At 35.2% G+C, this 22,444-nt stretch overlaps 1 protein-coding gene across 2 annotated transcripts in view; it reads right to left on the reverse strand.

Moving 5' to 3' along the window:
• SLC25A12 (solute carrier family 25 member 12) overlaps nt 1-22,444 on the reverse strand; it is a 50,759-nt gene that overhangs the window by 20,057 nt on the left and 8,258 nt on the right. For both annotated transcript variants that reach the window (XM_063342027.1, XM_063342026.1), the window contains exons 4-9: nt 18,879-18,994; nt 9,699-9,838; nt 7,306-7,452; nt 6,086-6,224; nt 4,676-4,769; nt 3,917-4,001 (exon numbers count right to left, since the gene is read on the reverse strand). In XM_063342027.1, coding sequence (XP_063198097.1) covers nt 3,917-4,001; nt 4,676-4,769; nt 6,086-6,224; nt 7,306-7,452; nt 9,699-9,838; nt 18,879-18,994 — 721 coding nt within the window. The remainder of the gene's footprint in view (nt 1-3,916; nt 4,002-4,675; nt 4,770-6,085; nt 6,225-7,305; nt 7,453-9,698; nt 9,839-18,878; nt 18,995-22,444) is intronic.

Raw genomic sequence — 22,444 nt, forward strand, 5'->3', positions numbered from 1 at the left:
CAGCTAACTCACCAAGGCTATTTCACTAAGTTACGTTCAGCTTATCGAAGCTCTGGAAAGTGGAATAGGCACAGAAAGACAGCATGTACCTCAGCATAAGCTACTCTTGTTTGGTCTGGTATTACACGGGATGGGCAAAAACCTGCCTTTATTGCATAATGTTACACTGTATGTACACAACGCAGGACAAAAGCCTATGCGATTGAGATGGGATCATTACCTGTAAAAAACCATGAATTATTTTTTACACAGTTTTTCCGCAGAAGAAAAAAGATACAGTTGCCACCATTTCCTTACACAAGACATTTTCTTCCCCCAACGATATAGATTTACAGAGAAATTCTGGCTAGCACCAAAATTACAATCTGCAGACGTGGACCAGCATAAAAAAAAAAAAAAAAAAGCATAAGTCAAATGTATTGCCTCCACAAGCAAATGGAAGCATTAAATCTGAAGAATGGCTTCACTAGTCTCAAAACACTAAATTTTCCTGATCTAAAAAAAAACAAAATCCCACAATAAAAACAAAATAACCACAAAAAAATGTCTAAAACACAGAGATATTTCTTTTGATTTACGTAAATAAAAGACACATGCAATAATAATACCCAAAAAAGGCTTAGAGGCAGGACTGGTTCTTCATTCCACAAAAATTTTCTCCTAGTTCAACACACCTGCTTCCTTTTAGCTGTTTTAAGGTTATTCTTTCTCTTCTAAGCTTCACAGAGTTCTCATCAAAATCCAATCATTACATTCAGACATTAATCTTAATGAATACATCACTGGATGTTAAAAATCAAGTTCTTTGTGAAGTAAATGGCACTTTTATATTATTAAATAAGTGTCCACAAAGTTTGCAGTTTACTTGTGTGTTCAGATGGATATGTAAATGAATGTAATTAATGCTATGGCTTTCAAATCATGAATATTTATAAACAGAAAATTACTGTAGCTGTCATCCCCATAGGATATTCAGCTGCTAGGCTTTAAGAAAACCTCACACAATGAAAAAATTGACAATAAAGTAAACATGGTTGAAAGCAGGCTAATTTCCACTTCCACCAAATCTACAAAGATAGAGTGAGTTTATGTAAAAATTTAGATTTTCCTTTAAGAGGGAATTTTAAAGTCACATAAAAGTGATTACAGACTTGTTTTCCTTTTCCAGGGACAGCTGGACCTCACTGGAATGATAGTCTCTCTTCCACAAAGGGATAACTCTCATTTTATCAACACAGTTAAATAAGGTAATGTAAGGTTCGCTTAGGATAAGGCCTAGTAAAAGACTGTTCCTTATAAAACAAAGAAAATGAAATTATTTTGCTTTCTGCTGTCCTCTCTTAACACAGAATGTAGAATAGGATGAAAATATAATGTACTATGAGTGTGAAAAGAGTATATTTCTGTATCGATCCATCCCATCATCCTTGTCTTCAGGAATCCACAGGAAGACTGTTACCACTAAGTGGGTTTTGGACACTTAATTCATTGGCTCAGATATACCTAATTGCCTGAGGACAACAGAGTGGTAACATTAAGCACAGACCAGACACTGCATTTCAGACCGATTTGTTTGAAAGAGAACTGAATGATCAAATCCACCTGTAATAACAGTAACCAAAATACACTCAAAGTCTCACGTATGGAAGACTTGCTATATTCCATACAGGACAATTTTTCAACTGTAGCAGTTGAACCAATTCAAGATTTTCCTGTCACTGATACATATCCTAGATTTTGTAGTGGATATAACTGCTGAAAGGAACCTCTTTGCAGTATGCGTAAAAAGTGAGCTAAGAAATAAAAAGCTTCACAAACACAAGCTTTCATTTTCAGAGAGAAACCTGGGACCCCTCAACCACTGGCAAATACAGGACAGTCACGTGGCAAACAAGGCACAGGCGATTTTAGCACGGCGCTGCCGCTTTATCTCAGACCACTCTGCAGCAGTACTGTCTGTCACTGGCATCACCAGGGTACAGAATCTGAATTTCACCTTACGGGAGACAGTTTAGCTTGGAATGCCTGACATCATAGGTATCGCTGCCAGCTGCATGTCCTCCTGCCCCGAGGGCCCAGATGGCCAGGCTCCTTGGGAATCAGTCGCTGAATCACTGCAATTCAGGAGCAGCATTTTAACACGACTCATGAGCAGCATCAGATTGCCCTAAGTGCTGAGCTGCAAGATGTGGCTGTTGAGCAGCTGATTGGTAAGAAGCTCAGCCGTCTGCCTACCGAGTGAGGTGTTGGGCAGCTGGGAGCAGAACCCAGTCCAAGCCAGGCTATGCCCATTGAGAATCAGAGCCCTTGGATGTCCTGATAGGCGACCCATGAACTTTTAACACAGACTGAAAGAGAGAGCATTGGAGTTGTTCAGACATTGTAAGAAAATGGGAACCTTCAGGACGAAAAACTATATTTATCTACTGAATACACAAAGATCCCCTAGTCAGAACTAAGGGATATGCTCATATAAGATCCTAAGAATTAGATATCCTACTTCCCTTTGTCTATTAAAGAGGGAGAGGGGATGTGGAGACATCCTTGGAGCAAAATGTGCTGGTTCAGATCAACGCTATTCTATTTTCTTGTAAAGCTTACTCAAGAACATACGGCTCTGTGTGGAATTACAATTTCTCATGAAGTTCTAACAGTAATAATAAAAGATTGTGCATTAGAAACTTTTAAGACCAGATCCTATTTTTGTTTTGTTTTGCATAATAAACACCAAAGTGCAACCGGCCTATGTATTTTATGATTATGCAACCATGTAATTCACCATGTTTGTAAGTCTGCTTTCTGAATCTGTGGTGTAGCTGTTTCAAGGATTTTCTCGAGTGTGTCATTATCTTTACATTATTAATAGTTAATTCCCCCTGAACTACTCTCATGAGAACAGTCACCTACAAAAGGGCTTCCCTGGAATATATCTGTAATGGAACAGAATGGAGCTTCAGTATCAGAGTACTGCTCTAAGGTTCAACTATAGATGAAGGTCAAGATAACATTTAATCCACAGTTTAACTAGCATTAGACAGATCTGTCTGCAAAAGAAAACCTGTCAGAGGTTGAACCAAAAATATAGTGAAGATAAGCCCCCCAAAATCTAGATTTGTTTTTAACACAGACTTGCAAGCTATACGCTTGTAAGTGTGCAGTATGGTACCCAGTAACTGTGGTGGAAAGTCCTAAATCTTTGGTTCTTACAGTTGTAAAAAGAGCCATCGAAGTAAGAAACAATATCTATTCAAAATCCTACTGCACAGTCTGGGACTCTTATGCTGTACTATACATGCGTATGTTTAATATGGAAACTATGATAAAAGCAAAGCTAGCAAACGTGAATGTAAAGGTCTGGTGAAATAGAGGGTTAAGATTCTACTGCAATATTTTACATCTTCTAATTCTACCCTTTTCATCAGTCCCAATAAATTTGAATCCCCCTTCTATTGTCTAGGTCAGATAGCCAACAAGTACAGTAAAATTCAATGATCGTTTTAGCTAAAAAGTTAAGCCCATCATTTAATCTAATTTTTCAAAAAAGAACACATTAATAAGACTTGCATTTAATACTCATATTTTTTTACTATCTAAAAATAATTTTATAGTTACACGGTTAGATTACTTAGTGAAGTGAAAGGCCTTTTCAGGAGTGAACAAATGTATTCACAGCAAGGAATCCAAGTATCTCTACGTGCTCATATCTCAACAGGCCATCCTTCAATGTGACATCTACTATTTTGTTTAGACACATACTCAGTAGTCTGCCCCATTTCTGTCCTTATAGCAATATACACAGCACGTTTCACTTGTTAGGAATCTGTTTAAAGTGCATTATTCTTATTTTTCATACGCAAATACCTGTAAACATTCAGTTAACTTCAACAATTTTGTTGTATAGATCACTGTTACCTACCTGCCTCTGGAGTTCTGCCAAGTTGTAAGGTAATGCACCTTCAGCCAGTGGTGCTATTCTCTCAATATCTGCCAAAGTTAAGCGCCTTTACACAAGGCAGAAAAAAGTAAATAACTGTTAGATAAAACATCAAACAGATACATTAGTGTATATATAGTATACCAGTATAGTGTATATATATAATATTCCTGGCCACACCCCACAGAACACATCCTGAGTTTAAAAAAAAACCACTTGTCATAATTGAATGCACATCTAAGTAGTCTGCTGCACTGCAATAAAGAATCCTTGGAGTTAGAAGGGCATTCTCTTCTTGTAGCTCACAAGGGGAGATAAAGGGAGCTTGGATTATTCAGAAGCAAGTTCTTAATTACTAGCAACAAGGGATATAATACACAAATTAAATTATTTCTAGGTATTCCTACCTAAGATTTCACATGCGTTAAAGATCCATGCAAAACATCATCAATACTTAATAATACCAGTGTGTTGTAGCCATTTGGGACTACTGTAATGTATTTTTCTATTTTATATGTATACCTATAATATGAAAATTAATAATTGTGCTTGATACACACCATTCATTTACAAAACCCATGCATACACCAGTCAGTTTACATTGAATAAAATTACTGTAATGAAATAAAATGGAACACACAACATTTTAAAATTAAGATGAAAATGAGTAGTTTTCACACAACAACAAAAAAAACCAGTAAACTAATGATTTTAAAATTATACAATTAATCATTATGTTACCCAGTGACACTGTATAAATCTGCAAGTTGGTAGAGAATATCTATTTCCAGGGGTGTAACTTGTCCAAATCGAATTGCAGAGTGGGTAAATTCCTCTGAATTTAAAAGGGAAAGAGAAATAAAACAATTGTGTTATTTGTCAAATTTCCTATTTAAATGCTCACAAGCAACTTTAATATCATAAAAATGAAATCTATCACCAAGAGGCAAAATCCATAATGCAAAGGGAAAAGATATCTGTAGGAGAACATCTATCACGAAACAGGCCTTTTCAACACAGAGCAAGTCTGACTCCACAACTTTGAGTTACGGTAAGAATTCATCAAAGTCAACAAACCCCCTCATATTGGCAAGCTTAATAAAAGCACAGCCGTAATTTGTGATTCTTGTTTCTGAAGTTCTGCAAAACAGAACACAACAGAATAACGGTCCATTATGCACAGTTTTCAGGGCAACTGACTCATCTATTGCCATCGTGTCCAGATTTCTTTCTCTGCTAGCTCTGAATGACCCCAAGCTCAGGTACTCATCTAGCCAAATTACATGACATGTTCATGACATAATTGGCAAGCTACAGCTACAGTACTCAATTCTGAACAGTGAAAACAAAGTAGCTTTTTTTCACGACACAAATCCAAGCAAGGTGCGTTTCTGCATCTGCACCAAAAAACATTGCTAGGCAATTTGTTAGCACAATTTGGAGGTTATGCTCTTCTTTAGGGATGAAAGGTATGCCGAGCATACGAACGTAAGCCAAACAAAGAAAGAAAAAAAAAAAAAAAAAAAAGAACTTGGCATGCTTTTTACCACACATAGGCTTGGCTGGTCCTGTCCATATACATAACAAAATCAGTGATAAAATCTGTCATAAAATGACTACAAAAGCAGTGCACTTACACCTGCGGCAAAACTGAAATATGACAACCTTTCATATGCACAGGGATTAGCTATGTCCTAACAGACAAAAACTACATATAAACCCATTCCGGGAAGTAAGCACTAAGAAGTTATAAATTATTACCATTTTTCTAAAAAAGATTTAATCATGGATAAAGTAACTAGAGCTAAAACATTATTGATGATGGATTTTCAAACTTAATCCATTCTATCACATTCCCTTGCATCCCTTTCAAGGAGTGGTAAAATCCTCAATAATACACTGATTTGCAGTTATCCATTCAAACTAACACAGCCAGCACAGCTCCTGCTACAATCCCAATTCTTCTCCTTAATGAGCTACCTGAAAATCGTTACTAACCTGTGAGGATGAAAATCACTCTTTAAACACTTTCACAGCAGCCCTTACCTTGCATACTATTGCAGCTTCTAACTTGCCTTAACCCACATGCAACACCAGATTACAAACTGGACAGAACTAAAAGATTAATAAAATGTAGGAAATATACTTTACCTTTTGTGACTTCAACATCTTTTCTTGTACCTGCTATATTACTGTATATCTTCCTAACAAGATCCATGTTATTCAAAAGGGCATTGAATGCATTGAAAAAGGAGAAGCTGACCTGATGTGCAACAGTTCCACCAGCTACCTTTAAAAATTAAACGAATGCAGTTAGGTGCCTTAAGCCCTTTTACAACAGCTTATTACAAATTACAGAAACATCCATTTGGTCAAATAAGGAAAGAATTAAAGACATCTTTCTATTCCTGTAATTTTAAGATATTTTTAACAGAAACACGAGGGGAGAATTATTAGACAGGATACCACTTTTTGGTAAAAACTGAACATCAGGAAACGATCAGGAAATAATCATAGTATTATTCAAGTTATCTGATATACATACTAAATATGTCACTGAGTATTTTTCTAATAGTCTCTATTTCTAATAGAGAAATGCATGTAAATCCTACTTCAGATAAAGGCACTAATTGACTTCTTCTATCATGTACAGCAGTGACCATTTATTTCCAAGTCCAAAGTTAGCAGATACTATAAATTTTACAGAAGACAGTGTTCTAGGCAAGGAAAGATTTATAGGTAAAATAGTAAGATAAAGGTTATTACTTTATATTTTATCTAACTTTCATTCCTATATGCTTTTTATACCGTATACTTTTAGTTTATAACTTTTATGTCATTACTTTACCTACAGATCAGATATCTTTACCTACAGATCAGGTATCTGGCATACCTTGCCAGAATATCACAGTGTAACCACTCTACCTCTAGAATCTACATACTGATTTTCCAAATTCTGATATGAAAAATGAAAGAATGTAAGAGTATATAAAAGGACAAAACTGTAAATAGTCTTTACCTTTTAAGATCTGCAATATATTCAAATATAAAAATTACATGCTTTTGTCCTAAATTAATGTTCTTTCTGTGCCAGGTACAGTTTGCCCTGCTTCAGCGGAAAGTATAGCAGACTAACTCAAACTGCTTCCAACAGCACCTTAAGCATGTAAACCAGACTGCCAAACTTCCACTGCTGCAGCCAAGGAGTGCTGCCACGTCTCACCCTCCCCACTCTGTTAGGAAGGTGACAATCTCTAGCACCAAGGCAGTAAGAAACAGGTAGGAGAAGACAAAGTGGGAGAGAAGCAGTAACATCTTAAAATATTACCGCTATTAAACGCTGAATTCAAGGCACTTTTCTTTACACTTACTGAAACTAAATTTTCTTCCACAAACGGAGTTAGCATATGCGACCGAAGGGTAACCATGATGTCGTTGAAGTCCAGCCCAGTTATCATACCACTTTTATTTTTGTCCTTCAATGCAAAGGCTTGTCTTGCGTGTTCTGACTGCAGCTCCTGGAATGAATATCAGAAATAGCAGATCAGAAGCAAATTCTGTAACTCGCCGTTCACAAAACTTTCGCTAATTTCAGATTCTTACAGTATGCCTCAATACATCTGTGCACGTAGAACACAGCACAACTGTAGTTTAAAGACGAGCTCAACTAAAACAAGAAGTCTGCAGACTGATTTTATCCACAGATCCATTCCTTTGTCAAAGAAAAGCCTCAATTCGACTGTAATGAAATATGCACTTTCACTAAATGATTTGAGAAACAAACTTCACATACCTGTGTCTTGTCTGCTACCTTTTCCTTTATTAAATACTCAACTGCTAGAGAAACTTCGGATATTGATCTTAAAGACTCAAAGTGCGCTGATCTCTTACACATCCAAGATGAAATATGACTGGGCTATTATAATCAAACTCATTGAAAAGTACTTGAAAATAAACAGGAGGACAGTAGAAAATTATATAATATAGATTTAGATGGCCCCCAACAGCTACCTCCCATAATGTCAGAAACAGTGGCTCATTTCAGGCAATTTAAGACTCCTATACAATCTGTAAAAACCTTCATATAAAGCACACTGCAGTAACTAACCTCAAGATAATAATGATGGCTGTAAATTCTATGTCCAGAAAAAGTTGTTTCCTTGTATTCAAGCAAACAATAAAGCACATTCAACTATCATTCAGACCTCTGAAGCAGCTAAAATAATAACCATGTTCTGATAGACAATAAGAAGAGGGCAAACCATCTAGCTTGTATCACCTGTACAGTAATTTCTCAAGTCTTATAACCTCAAGATCAAGGTTTTCTAGATCATGGTGCAACAAGCCTGCTCTGATACAAATCCCAAAGCCCTTAAGATGCTGCTAGACCAAATAAGAAAAACAACATGATGTAAAAGGAGGGACAACAATATCCAACTTGTATACATATTGAAATTACCGCAGTCCATACTACCCTTCCCTACTAAGGGGTTTTATTATATGAGAACAGCAAGAGGTTACCGTATCTCATATAACAGTATCTTGGAACAATAAAAATAGAACAGATATTTATCACTTTGGTCTGGGTTCCCAACATAAAGATTCTTCTCACTAGCAATCTGATTTTTTTTCTGCACTAGTGTCCCAAATTCGTGCCATATCACTTAAAATATGCAGTATCAAACACAGGACACAGTTTATTCCTTGAAAGTAACATCAAGTTATACTGCAGCCTTGGAAACCTGTGACAAACTCCAGTATCTCAATTTACAATAGAGATGCCAGATCCTATCTAGTTCGACATTTTTTCTAGAATCTGGTCGAGATTTAATTTTAACCAGGACAATAATTACAGATTATACCAAAGCTCATCTATCACTCCCTACTTTTAAGACAGTGTGTCCAAAACGATTTTGTACTAGAGGCCAGCTCTAGAAGTGCATGATCTATTTTCCTTTGGGAAACTATAAGTAATATCATGAGGTGCACTGCATGTTAATTTACGGAATTCAGTGCAATTACCTACAATTCTGCTAACTCCTGTCTCATGAATTGTAAGGTACATTTCTCCTACTTTCCTCTTCCTCTATCCTTTATAACTGATACCTTCCTTTACTTCCTTCTAGTATCATATTCAATTCGTAATATGTTTTTAATTTTTTGCCTTAGCAAAGTCCAGTTCTAGGACCCAGATCCTTTAAAGCCTGATCCCGAGAGGGTGCTTCAGCAATGTCTCAGAAAAGCAGATTTGCCTCATGCGAAGCTGGCTGCATTTAAGACCAAACTACCAATATATGTGTGGTTGCATGCATGCCATTGACAGAAAAAAAAAAGTGTAAGTATCAGGATAATGCTTATAAAACTAAAAGAGATGTTGAAGAAGCTAAAACAGCTATATGGGAGGTTATATGGTTAATAACAACTGGTTATATTAAAGATGCAATCTTTCCCTGCTAGAGGTTAGTTTTGCTATTAAATTCCTATGACAGAAAAAGCAGACCCTCAATCCAGCTGAACAACAATCAGTAAAATGGTTAATTTCATAAACAGTATATCTAGTCCCATTCTTTTATAGGACGGCATTCAAGTTAAACCACGAGTACACACTGCTTGCAGAACGGCTATGGAGAAATAAGAGTTCATCATAACCGTCAGGATTAGTATCAGATAATGATTATCACTACCATAATAAGCTCAAAATTTATAACGGTATTAGTGTAAAAATGAATTTCTGTTCTACTTTGGAAGAAGGTTAATAACTGACCTCAAGAAACTGAGTGAACTCTGAATAGTTAAGATGCTTCTTCCTGTTATGTCCAAAATGCAGTCGAATGAACTCACAGTCCCAGTTGAAGGGGATATGATGATGAATAATAGTTTGTTCAAATATTTCTTTGACATTTGCTTTGGGAGAGGGAAAAACAACAAGTGAGCTTTGGGGTACAGTAATCTACAAACATTCCAGGAAGGATACAAACAAATGATGTTTTAAGCAGCTGTTTTAAGGAGTGTTTTAGTTTGTTAAGAATAATTGCTAACCGAACCTTTACAGACCTGTACGAGAACACATTTGCGACACAACGTGATACTTTTTGTATTACTGCATAAAACCTTGGCATGAATGTTTTATTTAGTTTTAATTAAGAAGCAATTTCCCTCATACATGACAAAAAAGAGCTATTTTGCATTCTGATATAAAAATCAATAGCGGTTCTCCATCTCTGCTAGGAGTCAAATTAAGACCTTTATCAAGAGCACGAATACCTGCATTACAATCTCATGCAATATTTGTCATACTAAGTATAGTTTGATTGAAACTTGATTATTACAATCACACTGTCTGAATATGTCTATTGAAGATAGGTATAAGAAATGCCATCTAAAACATATCATTAACTCAGCAGAAAGCACCTTATTAAAAGCTTTTGATAAGGCCTTAGCACAAAAATCAAATCCTATAAAACATAATTGGTAGTCTCAGTTATTAAAAGGTTTTAAGATAAGTGAAGATAGAGATGTCCTCTTTTAAATGAAGTTAAAAAAACCCTGTCATTTCAGAATATGGAATTCGCCATATGTATACTGTACAACTGAAATCTCAATGCCAAATGTATTATCTGAATTCAGTCAAAAACCTAACCTGAAAAAAAAAGGCATGCTTTATTCATATACAGCATTGCTGTGAATGCAATGCTGTATATTGTTTTGTACAATAAGCTGCTTTTTGTGCAGATTATCCAACGACATCAACAGTATAACTGGACATCTATCCATACCACGTGAACACTTTTCAAAAATCTACCTCAAAGTGCCCAACTTGATGTTTTTACCAACTAACCTAGAACCCCCTAGCAACAAAGATAAAATGTGGCATATAGCTTAAATTTAAAACAAAGTAGAAAATATTTTAGCTGAAAACACACCTCCTCTTTTCTATGTTAAACAGTTCTGCTAAAAGACAAAATGCAATGAGAACTTTAATATAATTTGCTAATTCCATCAAGAGCTATTTATTTGCAGTAAATGTGTTTGTTATTCTATGCTGAAGGACTACTTGTTCATTCATACTTTCAATGCTATAGCTATTCTACTAATGCTAGATCAAATCTAGGCAAATCACTGCATGGTTTTATCTCTTCAGTGAGGAAAAGCAGGGGACTGCCTCACAACAGGGACATACAAAGCAGCATTCCCTGGCTAGATCATCTGCTTCACAATTACTTTGGGATTACATATTCAAAGGGCAGATTATGGCTAGTAAGCCATTTAACTTGACGGTCAAAAAAAGACTACAGTGAAAAAACTGCAATTTAAACCAAGGTTTAAGGATAAAGGAGTTGTTCAGGTAAACAAGAAACTTAAAAAAACTCGTATCTACTCATATCTATTCACTGGTATCAGTATGCAAGGTGAGGGTTAAAAAAATGAGAAATAAAGCACCCAAGACATAGTGCTAAACTTTTTTATTTTTCCATACTTCCTTTGAAAGTTTTATCTGTAGCAGATTCATTCATCATTGCTAGAGAGCAAGGAACCAGGAGACGTAAATATAAACTCCCCTCCTACCACCGATTCTCTGCAGCTTCTGACCAGGCTGCCTTGAGTCTTCTTGTACCACACACACAAACAGATCAGTGCAGCTCACGATGGAGCTCACAAAACAGCACCGAACTGTGGACGGAACAGACGACAGGCCGGCTTAATTGGATCTGTCGGCTTGGCTACTAACGCACAAAACGGTGCCGACTACTGACTACTTGCACATCTGTAAAACTGACTTCTAACGCACACCGAGTTCTCCTAATGAAAACTTAGGCAGAAACGTGCTGAAGCAGACAGAAAATTTAAATTGTATTTTCAATTGTTTCCGATGATTGCTTCTTTTAAGCTTAGAGAAAAGTTAAAAAAAAAGTCTCTTTTTTCTTATAAGAAAATATTCATATTCATATAGACAGACCTTCCAATTCTTTTTAATGAGACTTAAGCCCCTGGTCTTCTCATAATTCTCATTCAAGCGTTTAATTGTATACTACTAAAACAACCAAGACGCGGTTTCATACGCTACTAATTTTTCCTTCTCAAAAACATTTACAACTACTTGTCAACACATCACAAGTCAAGATTCTTCAGCACATAAAAATAATACCGGTAAATGAATTAATAAATTTCTATTCGATAGTTGAGCGTATTGGTACTCGAAGAATCCCAGTAGCGGCTAACTAGCTTTAAAAAATGCAATCCAGATTAGCCTATTGCTTCTCTGAAAACTGAGGTGCCTTACCCGTTTTTATTCCACAGGCAACCACTCACAACCAGTAACGTATACTGCATGGATTACAGGAGTCTGGGTTTTAGAACGGGCTGTTGTATCTAATGTTTAATTAATTCCATGTTGGCCTTGTTTATGAAACATTTGGGGTACAGGAACAAAACCGTGTACTTGATGTGAATAACTGACACAGTTAGCACCATTTAAACTCTATATACAATTTTCCAAAGCCATCTGGGATTCTCAAACATCTCTAGGTAAGCACTAAAATTTACTACTTCTACCCAAGAGTAGCAATGCTTTATTCACAACATATCAAGAATACCTTTTAAATCCAATTTTGCTGACTATTCTCTTATATTAAAGGAAACAGCCATCACAACTAACAATTCATGTGATGAGAAGCAGCAAACGGACAATCACATTTCAGAAATTAGACATAATGTGATCATCACCTACACTTTCAACACTTTGAATTATGACCACGTCTTTTTTAATTTATTTTTTTCACAGCAGAAGCAAAGCACTGACAACAAAGAAAACAGGAAACAGGTAACGTTAAGGTACAGATGCTGGGGTTTGGTGGGGTTTGGTTTTTTTTTTTTTTTATCTCTCAGCCAAAACCCAGTAATGCTTCTAAATTAAGATAAACTACAAGTACTTCAAATTTCCAACAGAGCTATTCTGCAGGGGGCAAACAGCAAATTATTTTTAAATCCTTTCATTTTAGTATGACATTTTACAGAATGCATTCATTGTCCCTGTCCATACATGTTGCTCATTTACTAATGTCTTCTCCTACACTTTGCTCACCTTTCAGCCGTGGAATTCTTTCCTACTGAGCTGATAACTTTCTTTCCAGGCTTATAGCAATGCATTTTCTTCTCAGATAGGCATACAAGTCAGCAGCCTGATGACATACTCAACTTACCATCAGCCCCAGGAACAATAAACCTACTACTCTAGTGCACTAGTACATTACCTCCAAGGCGACACGCATTCTCTCAAGATTGCTTCAGAATTTCCCCACCCAATCATTTTAAACAAATTACAGATGCCTGGAGCAGCTATCTGCAGGCAGCATACACGACTGGCTCAACCACCATCCAACACTGTTACCTACCGGGCTCAGAAAAATGATGTGAGAAAAACAAAGTTTTTAGGCAATACTGAATTTCACCGGAGGAGGAGGAATACTTTTTTAAGTTATGAACACTAGTATATCTTGTTGATGGGGATGAGCTCAGTACCCCAAGTAAGCCTTGAGGTAGTGCCTATCATTTTGACTTGTCAGGTCCCCAAGAAACAGAGTGGAAACATCACACAATTCCAGTGCCATCAACCTGCTAACAGAGCTTGCCATTGCCTCTCACCAGTGAGGGAACACCAATCACGCTTGGTAGAGACACAAAAATAGAAATTTGATAGTTTTAAGTACTAGCATAAGTATGCTAAAGGTTTGTTGTTTAATAGGTGGGGTTTTTTTGAATCTGTCTACTCAGTCATCTACAGTCCCATTTGTATGTATTTGAGCCTTAATGTATGTAATGCATTTTAACATATTCTACGTTGCTATTTTTCACTATTTCTGCTAACAGCAAATTTTACATATTTTCACTTTCAAGCATAAAATTAAAAAATCACAGTTAAAGGCAAAAAGACTTTTTTTTGTAGCACCTAATGCAACAGAAGTGTATTAAGAGTGATCCAAATGTAAACAATGCAATAATTACTTTGACACAAGAGCTAAATGACAAGTGGCAAGAAAAGTGAGAAAGCTGAACTAGAAATAGTTACATTGTATTTCTACTCTTACTTTAAGAGGATTAGTGATTCTGTTTAAGATTAATATTAGTGACAGCCATAACAACAAACTGTCAATATATTTAATTTTAATGTGAAGTTCTCCTTTTCTGTTCCCTCTTGCTGTGCAATGGTTTTGACTATATTGTTATTATAAAAAAAAAGGAAAGGCTTCTGTCCTGCGCGGCTCACAAGTGTTTAAAACTGTGGTTTAAACCTGAAAGAATCACACAACAGGAAAGAAACAAGCAAAAAATCTAAAAAATATGAGAACAAAAGGAAGTCATAATATACAGTGATGTTTCCTACATTATCTGCACATGTTAAGAAAAAGACATCTTGAAAACAGGCAACTAATGTATGTCAACCAGGAAGCCAAGAAAAATAGCAGTTCTAGTTTACAGCACACTTGATAAAAACATGGTGTTTTTCGTATATCCTCAGATCTGTAGCCATGTGATTATGAGATTCCTTCTGTTTACATTTTAAAAGGTTTCCTGCCTTTACTGTTGCAAATAATATTTTATAAAGCAAAATTCTTAAGGTTAAATCCAAATCCTAGCACTTTCAATCCAACTGCTCTGTTGGAAATGGGGGAGGAGTGAGTACTAGCAGTGATCTGTGTTTCCTGAAAAGCAACGCTCAAAAGCAAAGAACTATAACAACAAACATTCAGCTCCTTTCTCTTGTTCTTCCCACTCATCTTCTTCCAGTGTTCTCAAACTCTATGTCCCCATTAACGGAAATCCGAACTTTCTCTCCCAGATTAAAGTTTGTTTAGAAAATAGATGGACAAGATTTCAGTATCACTGTATACCCAACTTCTGAAATTATTACATTGATGTTTATTATTTCAGTTCACCGATATCATGGTAATTTTCACATAGTTGCATTACTAGGTACCCAATTCCCTTACTCCCCCCAGTGCCTTTAAAGAAGAAGCCACTATACTCTGCAAAATATTTTTCATTACATTTTGAGCTGCAGGATGTTTTGAAAAGCCTTATGTTCAGTTCCATAAATATTTTCCAATTATCACCAAAATAATGTAAAAATTCTGAATATAGAAGAATCACAAACATGAAGGCAGTAAAATTGTTTCAAAATCTCATTATTTTATCTTTCTATCCATACCAGCATGGGTATTTAACTAAAAAAGCATCTCTGAAACTCTCCAGTTTATCAGAGAATGGCTTTCTTTGTGGTGATCCTAAAAGGAAGAACAGCTGGAAAAAGCCTGGAAATTGTACATCCCAATTAAAAGTGATACAGTCCAGATCATTGTATAGTTTGCCGAAGCGATAAATTACAAAGAATCCTTTTACTTCCAGTTAGACAGCCTATTTTTGAGAGAAGTTTCAGTGATAGTCACCCACTTCACCTTTTAACCACAGTAAGGATCGTCTGCTTCAAGATCGAAGCAAACCAGATAGCTTGAGCAGATTTAATATTTAGGTTTGCTTTAACCTGAATTCAGGTCAAAAAAACTTGCATAGAATAGCAATAAAAAGAAGTTTCCTTAGTACAATAGCATTAATTTTATGAAGTGTTATTAAGTATTTCCCTCATGTTAAGTAGCTTGGTCAGTTACATCCCATGATCAAAAAAGCAAAGTGGTTGTCAGACTTCTCTGGCTACAGACAGCAACCCATAACAAGAAAGACAATGCATGAAAAAAAAAAAAAAAAAATCACTTTTCTTTATCAGCTTTAGCCGTTACCTTTTAAATATTCTATAGTTAAAGCAATATTGTAAGGGCTCATCAGCAACACATTTCCCATAAAATATTCACCTAGGAATCATTTATGAAGACGTACAAGCATTTGATCAGGAAAAGAAATGCACTTTTTTCCTATTTCTCCATGATTAAAAAGTCATTTAAACTACACTGTCACTTTTATCAATGGGTTATTAAAATAGTAATTTTATTTCTTTTTGTTCACCAAGCTGACAGTGAGTCCAGTGCAGCTGAAACACGTAAAGAGCACTGAGCATGCTGTACAGTTCGATCATATAAACTATGTCAAATTTCATGTTCTTGCAATGGACCTTCTATGCAAATATTGCAGCATACTATCTGCATGTTTATGAAAGTCATTCATACAGGATTTCTAGATGTCCAAAACTCCTGTAAAAATGTGCCAACGCAATAAGAAAGTAAATGACATTAAAGTGACAGGCGACTTCCTCTTTCAACAATCCCATGATATGGGATGTTGAAACGTTAAAAGCATATGATATTGCACAGACGAAGACACTGATTAGTATAGCACAGTCAAAAAGAATTTCTACCAAATAGTTCCTAAAGAATCATAAACTTTTTGTCCTCTTCCATTTCTCAACTCGTAAGACAGAGGTTCTTCTGTAATACAATTTAATTAATAATTTCCTCATTGAAGAGTTGGAAGCTAAACTTCTCTAGAGACAAGTGGCAGACTGAGGCTAAAGAGGACTCCAAGAAGATAAAGTGCTCAGGTATGGTCCGAGTCCGTGTCAGTATATAAATACTAAAAAGGAGATGTGAACCTGACTGGAGCAACTTACTTTCAAATAGAGCCAGCTCCAAAAATCAACAAGTATACTTAACTTTCTCCAGATAACTGAAAATTTGATTAGATCAGGATATTTTTTGAAAATGCCATACAGTCATACCCAAATGATTGAGAGACATTATCTCATGTCCAGTAAGGCCAGTGCTGGGTTCACATTACTGGCCTAACAGATCCAAGTTGATTCTGTGTTCCACTTCCCAGCAACTCCAGCCCTTGTTCCAGATGCACAGTGCAGAAAAATCACAGTAATTCCATATCATTTCTGGGAACACTTACTGGCTTGAGTTAGCTTTGGAATCGATGCAATCACATCCACATAGCACTGCGTCTGAGCTAGAATATCTTGACTCACGTTTGCTCTCATAACCAACATGGTTTATCTGCACACTGGATACACTACACACGCATAAAAGAGACCTAACTTGTCTGATAGCAATTTTCACACCAATTGGCTAAACTAACTTCATTTCAGTATATTTCTAATCATTTCTAATAATTTGTAACAACTTTTAAGACCTAATTTTATATATTCTCCTGTTTTTACATGAAACTAAACTCTGTACCTTTCTGCTTATGCGGTTTGAATATGAAAGAGTGCAAGATTCATTTAGAAAACAGCCTCTGTAGGCCACAAGACTGACTTGGAAATTGACTGCAGTTACTAAATTCTGAATATGCCATATATAATCATTCACATTTCTTCCACATGCATTAATTTGTATGATACACCTACGAAGTAAGAGTAAGTAGCCCATGTTACAAGCAACAACAACAGAAGAAAAAAAAAGCAACAGTAAACGTGGTAACTGTAGCACAAAAACATGTACCACTGATATGTTACAACATACCGTTAAATATATTAATAATTGCAATATAACTGATTTTGTAAAAACAAGAATCCAATAGTAAGTTTTGAATTCCCTAAAGAGTTTCGTATTCAAAATTTATCAGCCTTATTAAAAAACAAAAATCGGCAAAAAACATACCAAAAATATTCGCACAGTTTTCTGTTTTACAGTTTTTCCTGTTTGTGTTTTCTTTTAGCCTTTAATATAATGATGTGGTCATAAAAATAACAGTCCTCAGTCTGATTGAGGAATCCGTATACAATCTGAAATGACTTTTTGTTCATTTACGAAACCAGCTATTTCAAGTGTGTTCATGAGAGCTACAAAGTGCATATCTCCATTCTGTGAGATTATTAAATATACCATCATTAACATGGTCACACTGATTATAGTAGTTTGTCTACTTCCTAATGACTGCATTTACTGATTTCACCTTTACTTAAGTTCTAAAGATTTTCTTTTCAAGATGTTGTGTATGCAAATTGCTTAGTATTTGACCCTTCAGTTAACGATGTAATTTAACGGACATCATAAGTCAAGTAATTTGTTTCCATAAAAAGACCCTTGCTTTTTTTTTTTTCTTTCTTCAACAAGTTGCAACAGTTTTCATAAGAATGAAATAGTACAAACAGCGAGTGGTTACAAATCCAAGCATGGTTTGTATTTTCTTTATTAGCTTTATTCTTTTAGATAGAAATAACATTTAATTCTCATTTCATTTCATTAAAATTCTTAGCATTGTTTTATCCAGTTTTCATAAACATATGAAGTTTTTAAAAATAAAACCTAACCCTCCTTAAACTGCAATGTTAATAACAGTTATTTAGCAACACCATGAAGCAGCATAGTTAGGCTGAAGAATTTTGTCCAATTACTAATTAAAGTGATGGGGGCACGGGGGGTGGGGGAGAAAGTAAAACTTAAAGGCCATATTTTCTTCCTGATTTTTCAAACATATGATCTAGTTGGAAGCTACACTCATAACATTAAAGTAAGATTTGCTCCTCAAGAAAAGGAACACTAAACTAGGAATTCAAAAGATCAAAAGATCAAAAGATTAGACTGCCTTCATTTCTATATTGATATCTTACTGTATCTAATGACAATTCTTCAAAGATACGTGGAGATCCAGAACATATTTCAAAAATCCCTCATCATTGAAGGAGTTCAAATTCCATAACAAAAAAAAAATTACTTAGGATGACACTGAACAAAACAAGATTGTATTAACAAAACTTCAGGAACATGAAAAATCTTGATTCAAAACGATAGAGCAAAATAGATCTTGTTTCTGTGTATTTCTGAAGTTTGCATCACTTGAAAGAAAAAAAATGTTTTACCCATGAAAACTCTTAGGAAATCAGTACAATATTGCATAATATGCATTCTATGCACCAATGGTGATAAACCATTATTACGATTTATACTATTATAATCACTTTCTTAAACTGTTTTTCTTTAGATAGTCTTACCAAATGTTACTTCGCCATTGCCACTCTTGTCAAACAACTGAAAAGCAACAATGAATATTGCATCTGGAGTACACAAAACAGATTCAAATGCCACAAATTCTTGAAAGGAAATCAGCCTACGAAGAAAAATACAGAAGTTATAAAGATTTCAAAAAAATATTCACAACACCAATGATATTTTGTGTTTGATGCTCTAGAAAAATGTATGACCCAATTATTAAAATAAAATTCTAATATAAAAAAGTTAAGATTCTACACTAGAAACTGAAAAAGTATGTTACATTTAAGTAGTTACTTAACCTTTATGCAACTCAGTCTCTTCCTCTATAAAATGTCTGTATTCTTCATACCCATCAACAACAAAATATAATCAATTTTCAGCGAATACCTACAGTTTATTACCTTGTAATTATAAATGTAAGCAGACAGCACTTAAAAATTAAGACATAAAAAACCCACAGAAATTCTACAACCATGAAATTTACAGGGCTGTCATTATATTACTAATTTATGTATGTATTTCTACTGAGAAAGAAAAGATAGTTTAATGCAAGCATAGGAATATACTATACAATATAAGCATTTCTTAAAACAACATATAACATTCATAAAAAACAAGCAGGTTCACAGAAAGTCATCCTTTACTATGTATATAGAAAAAAATATTATACTTCAAATATAACACGAACTGCAAAGTCATGTACTTGAGGACAAGAAAGAAAGAGAGAAACTATAAGAACATTTGGACATAAGGACAGTTAGACATGATGGAGGCAGGGAAGGACCTGAGCGTAACAGCAGATCACAAGATTCTGTGTACACAAGACAGTCACCATACGGAAAAATGCAACTCAGGATGCATTAGGAAAGCTGTTTCAGTGTGAGATAAGGAAGCAGTGGTACCCCCAGATAGGGTTCCCACAACAAACCTGGAATGCTGCATAGAAATCCAATTCCGTGTGTTCAACACATATAAACTCAGACTGAAATGTATGCACAGGTAACTTATTAGGATAATCATAAATAACTTTTTTAGTGGAACTCAGCTTATTCTGACTAACAGAAAAAACACTTAGATGGGATCTTTATGCTGTATGTAAGAACAGCTGCAGAAACTCCAGCCCTAACCAGGAAAAGATAAAGGATAATGTTGGCACAAGAACAGAATCACATCTCCATAAAGATATTTAGAGCAGGAATATACTGTGGCCTTTCCAGAATACTGCAAAAAAGAGCCTTAGGTTTTAACAGCAAACTTGATTTAAACTACTGTGTATTTTCATCCTTGTAAAACTAGGGGACTTAGCTTGAGGATTTACAATATTCCAACCAATTATAAGTTCCTGAGCCCAGTTTATAAAAATATATGATGGGATACCTATTTTAGCATCAAATAAATTATCAATGGGAGTAAGAATTTTAGTTAATTTTTTAAAATTAAACAAAGAAATCCCTATTTCAGTAGATGCTGTTAAAACATAGAGTATCACTGTAGATGGTACATTTTCCCAGAAGATGCACATAATTGATCTGTGTCGTGGTTTGGGCTGGACTGGTCACTGAGATGCATTTAGTACACTTCGTAGGAGACCATTAGCTCATAGTGATTACTTTACACATATACTGCTTATTGCTAAAGAGCGAAGTATAATTCTGTCACCTACAGAAAAAGAAAAAAAAAAATCAAGCCACACTATTCATTAGTTTATCCAGTCTTTCTCTGTCAAAGTACATGTAAGGCAGAACTGAGATACTTTAAACAAGGTTATGTATGTTAACATTCTTGCATATATGCATTACACAGAAAATACAGAAAAAAAATGTAGTGATTTTGAAAGGACTTCAGATATGGCAAATACAGAATTATGATATTAATTTGTCACACCTTAGACACAAAAATCAAAGATGTGAGAAAGGTTCTTCAGATGCAATTTCATCCAAAGGATGATCTTGATAAATAAGGGTTTAGTATCAGAGAAACAGAATATCCTGTTAAAATATTTGTAAATAATGTTGTTTCAAAATATACTTCATATACAAGCGTAAACCTGACATACAAATTAATTCCTAACCACGATGCTTTATAAGTGACAGAATCAAGTGACGATCTCTGTAGAATGCATTCGTAGAAGCCTGAACCTGAAAGAAGCCGTCTTCAGAGGTCTCACTTTAACAGTGCCTACAGCAAAAGGAGACAGACACATTCAATTTCCTTTCCATATATTCCATTTGCAATGCCTAAGAGCGGCGATATTCCCCGTGATACTCCATTATCCATTAGGGCGGAGATAACAGGAGCTGGATTAAACAGAATGATGGAGCTTCCCACCCAATCGCAACTCAAGTAACATTCAGCAAACTTACTGCATTAGAGTCCATAACAACATAAAATCACTCACCTTTCATTTTATCTGTAACATTTTTTTAAATTTCCCTTCCTCTTATTTCTTCTGTACCATTACTTTTCAAAGGCACACAAAGTAAGCCATGTGTTTATAATTCTTCTCTATCTTTCCTTTTTTCCTGCTACAACTCTTTGCCCTTTTTTTCCCCACACAACATTGCTTTTAAACGTTATGTTGTGACTCTCAATTATGTGAAACATCAAATCCTTCTTCAGGACTTAGCTTAAGAAGAACACATGTTAAGAACGATATGCTGATAAGCAGAGTAGCCAGAAATGAGCAATGAAAATTAAGAATTCTGAGTGACTACTGGGAAATTTTGAAGGTTTGAAAGGAGAAGAACATCTTTGATTTTAAAACTGCAGTACCTGCAAACATTAACTGACTTATGTAATTAGGAAGCTGGGTTTGGCACACATATGTAAGTATATATTCATACATATATTCAGAGAGGACATGTATCCTAATTTCAAAAGTAGTGCCTACAGCCTGATGACACAGGAATGCTTACCTACAGCATCAGTAAAATCACGTTGTATTACACAGATAGCAGACAAGGCAGTTTAGGCCAAATTCTAATCTAGACCTCATCCCATTAATTTCTTAGAACACACATTTATAACAATGAGGAAGAAACACTTTGAAAGTGAAGACTCATCAGCTTTAAGGACTACCTTACAGAGTTCCACTAAAGCAAACCCGTCTTATGCTGTAGTAATGGGAGAAGACAATAGCACTCTGGAACAGTTAAGTAAGTACCATCACGAAAAAGTAAAAATACATTTCTTTAAACATATGCCTACAACCAGCCAGTTCCAAAATATGCTTTTGTCTAAAGTGCCAAACTTAAAACTAAATTAAATAAAAAATTATTAACAAAGAAAAGTTACCAAACCCACTTTGCATCTTTATTTGAAGGGCAAGCAAGGCTAAGAGAATATGATAGCAGATACTGGAATGAAATTTCTATACAGAACCCAAAGCTTCTCAATGACTTGCTATGTGACTTTGGGCTGTCATTTAATTTACAAATGTCTGTATGGAATAAGACTACTGATAGTTTCTCAAACTTCATAAAGTAACTTTAAGTCCTTAGAAAGATGTAATGCATTCTGGAATTCAGTTGAAGATTATAATAATTACTCATGCTACAGATTAAAC

The sequence above is a fragment of the Chroicocephalus ridibundus genome, chromosome 7 (genome assembly GCF_963924245.1).
Source record: "Chroicocephalus ridibundus chromosome 7, bChrRid1.1, whole genome shotgun sequence".
Taxonomy (NCBI): Eukaryota; Metazoa; Chordata; class Aves; order Charadriiformes; family Laridae; genus Chroicocephalus; species Chroicocephalus ridibundus.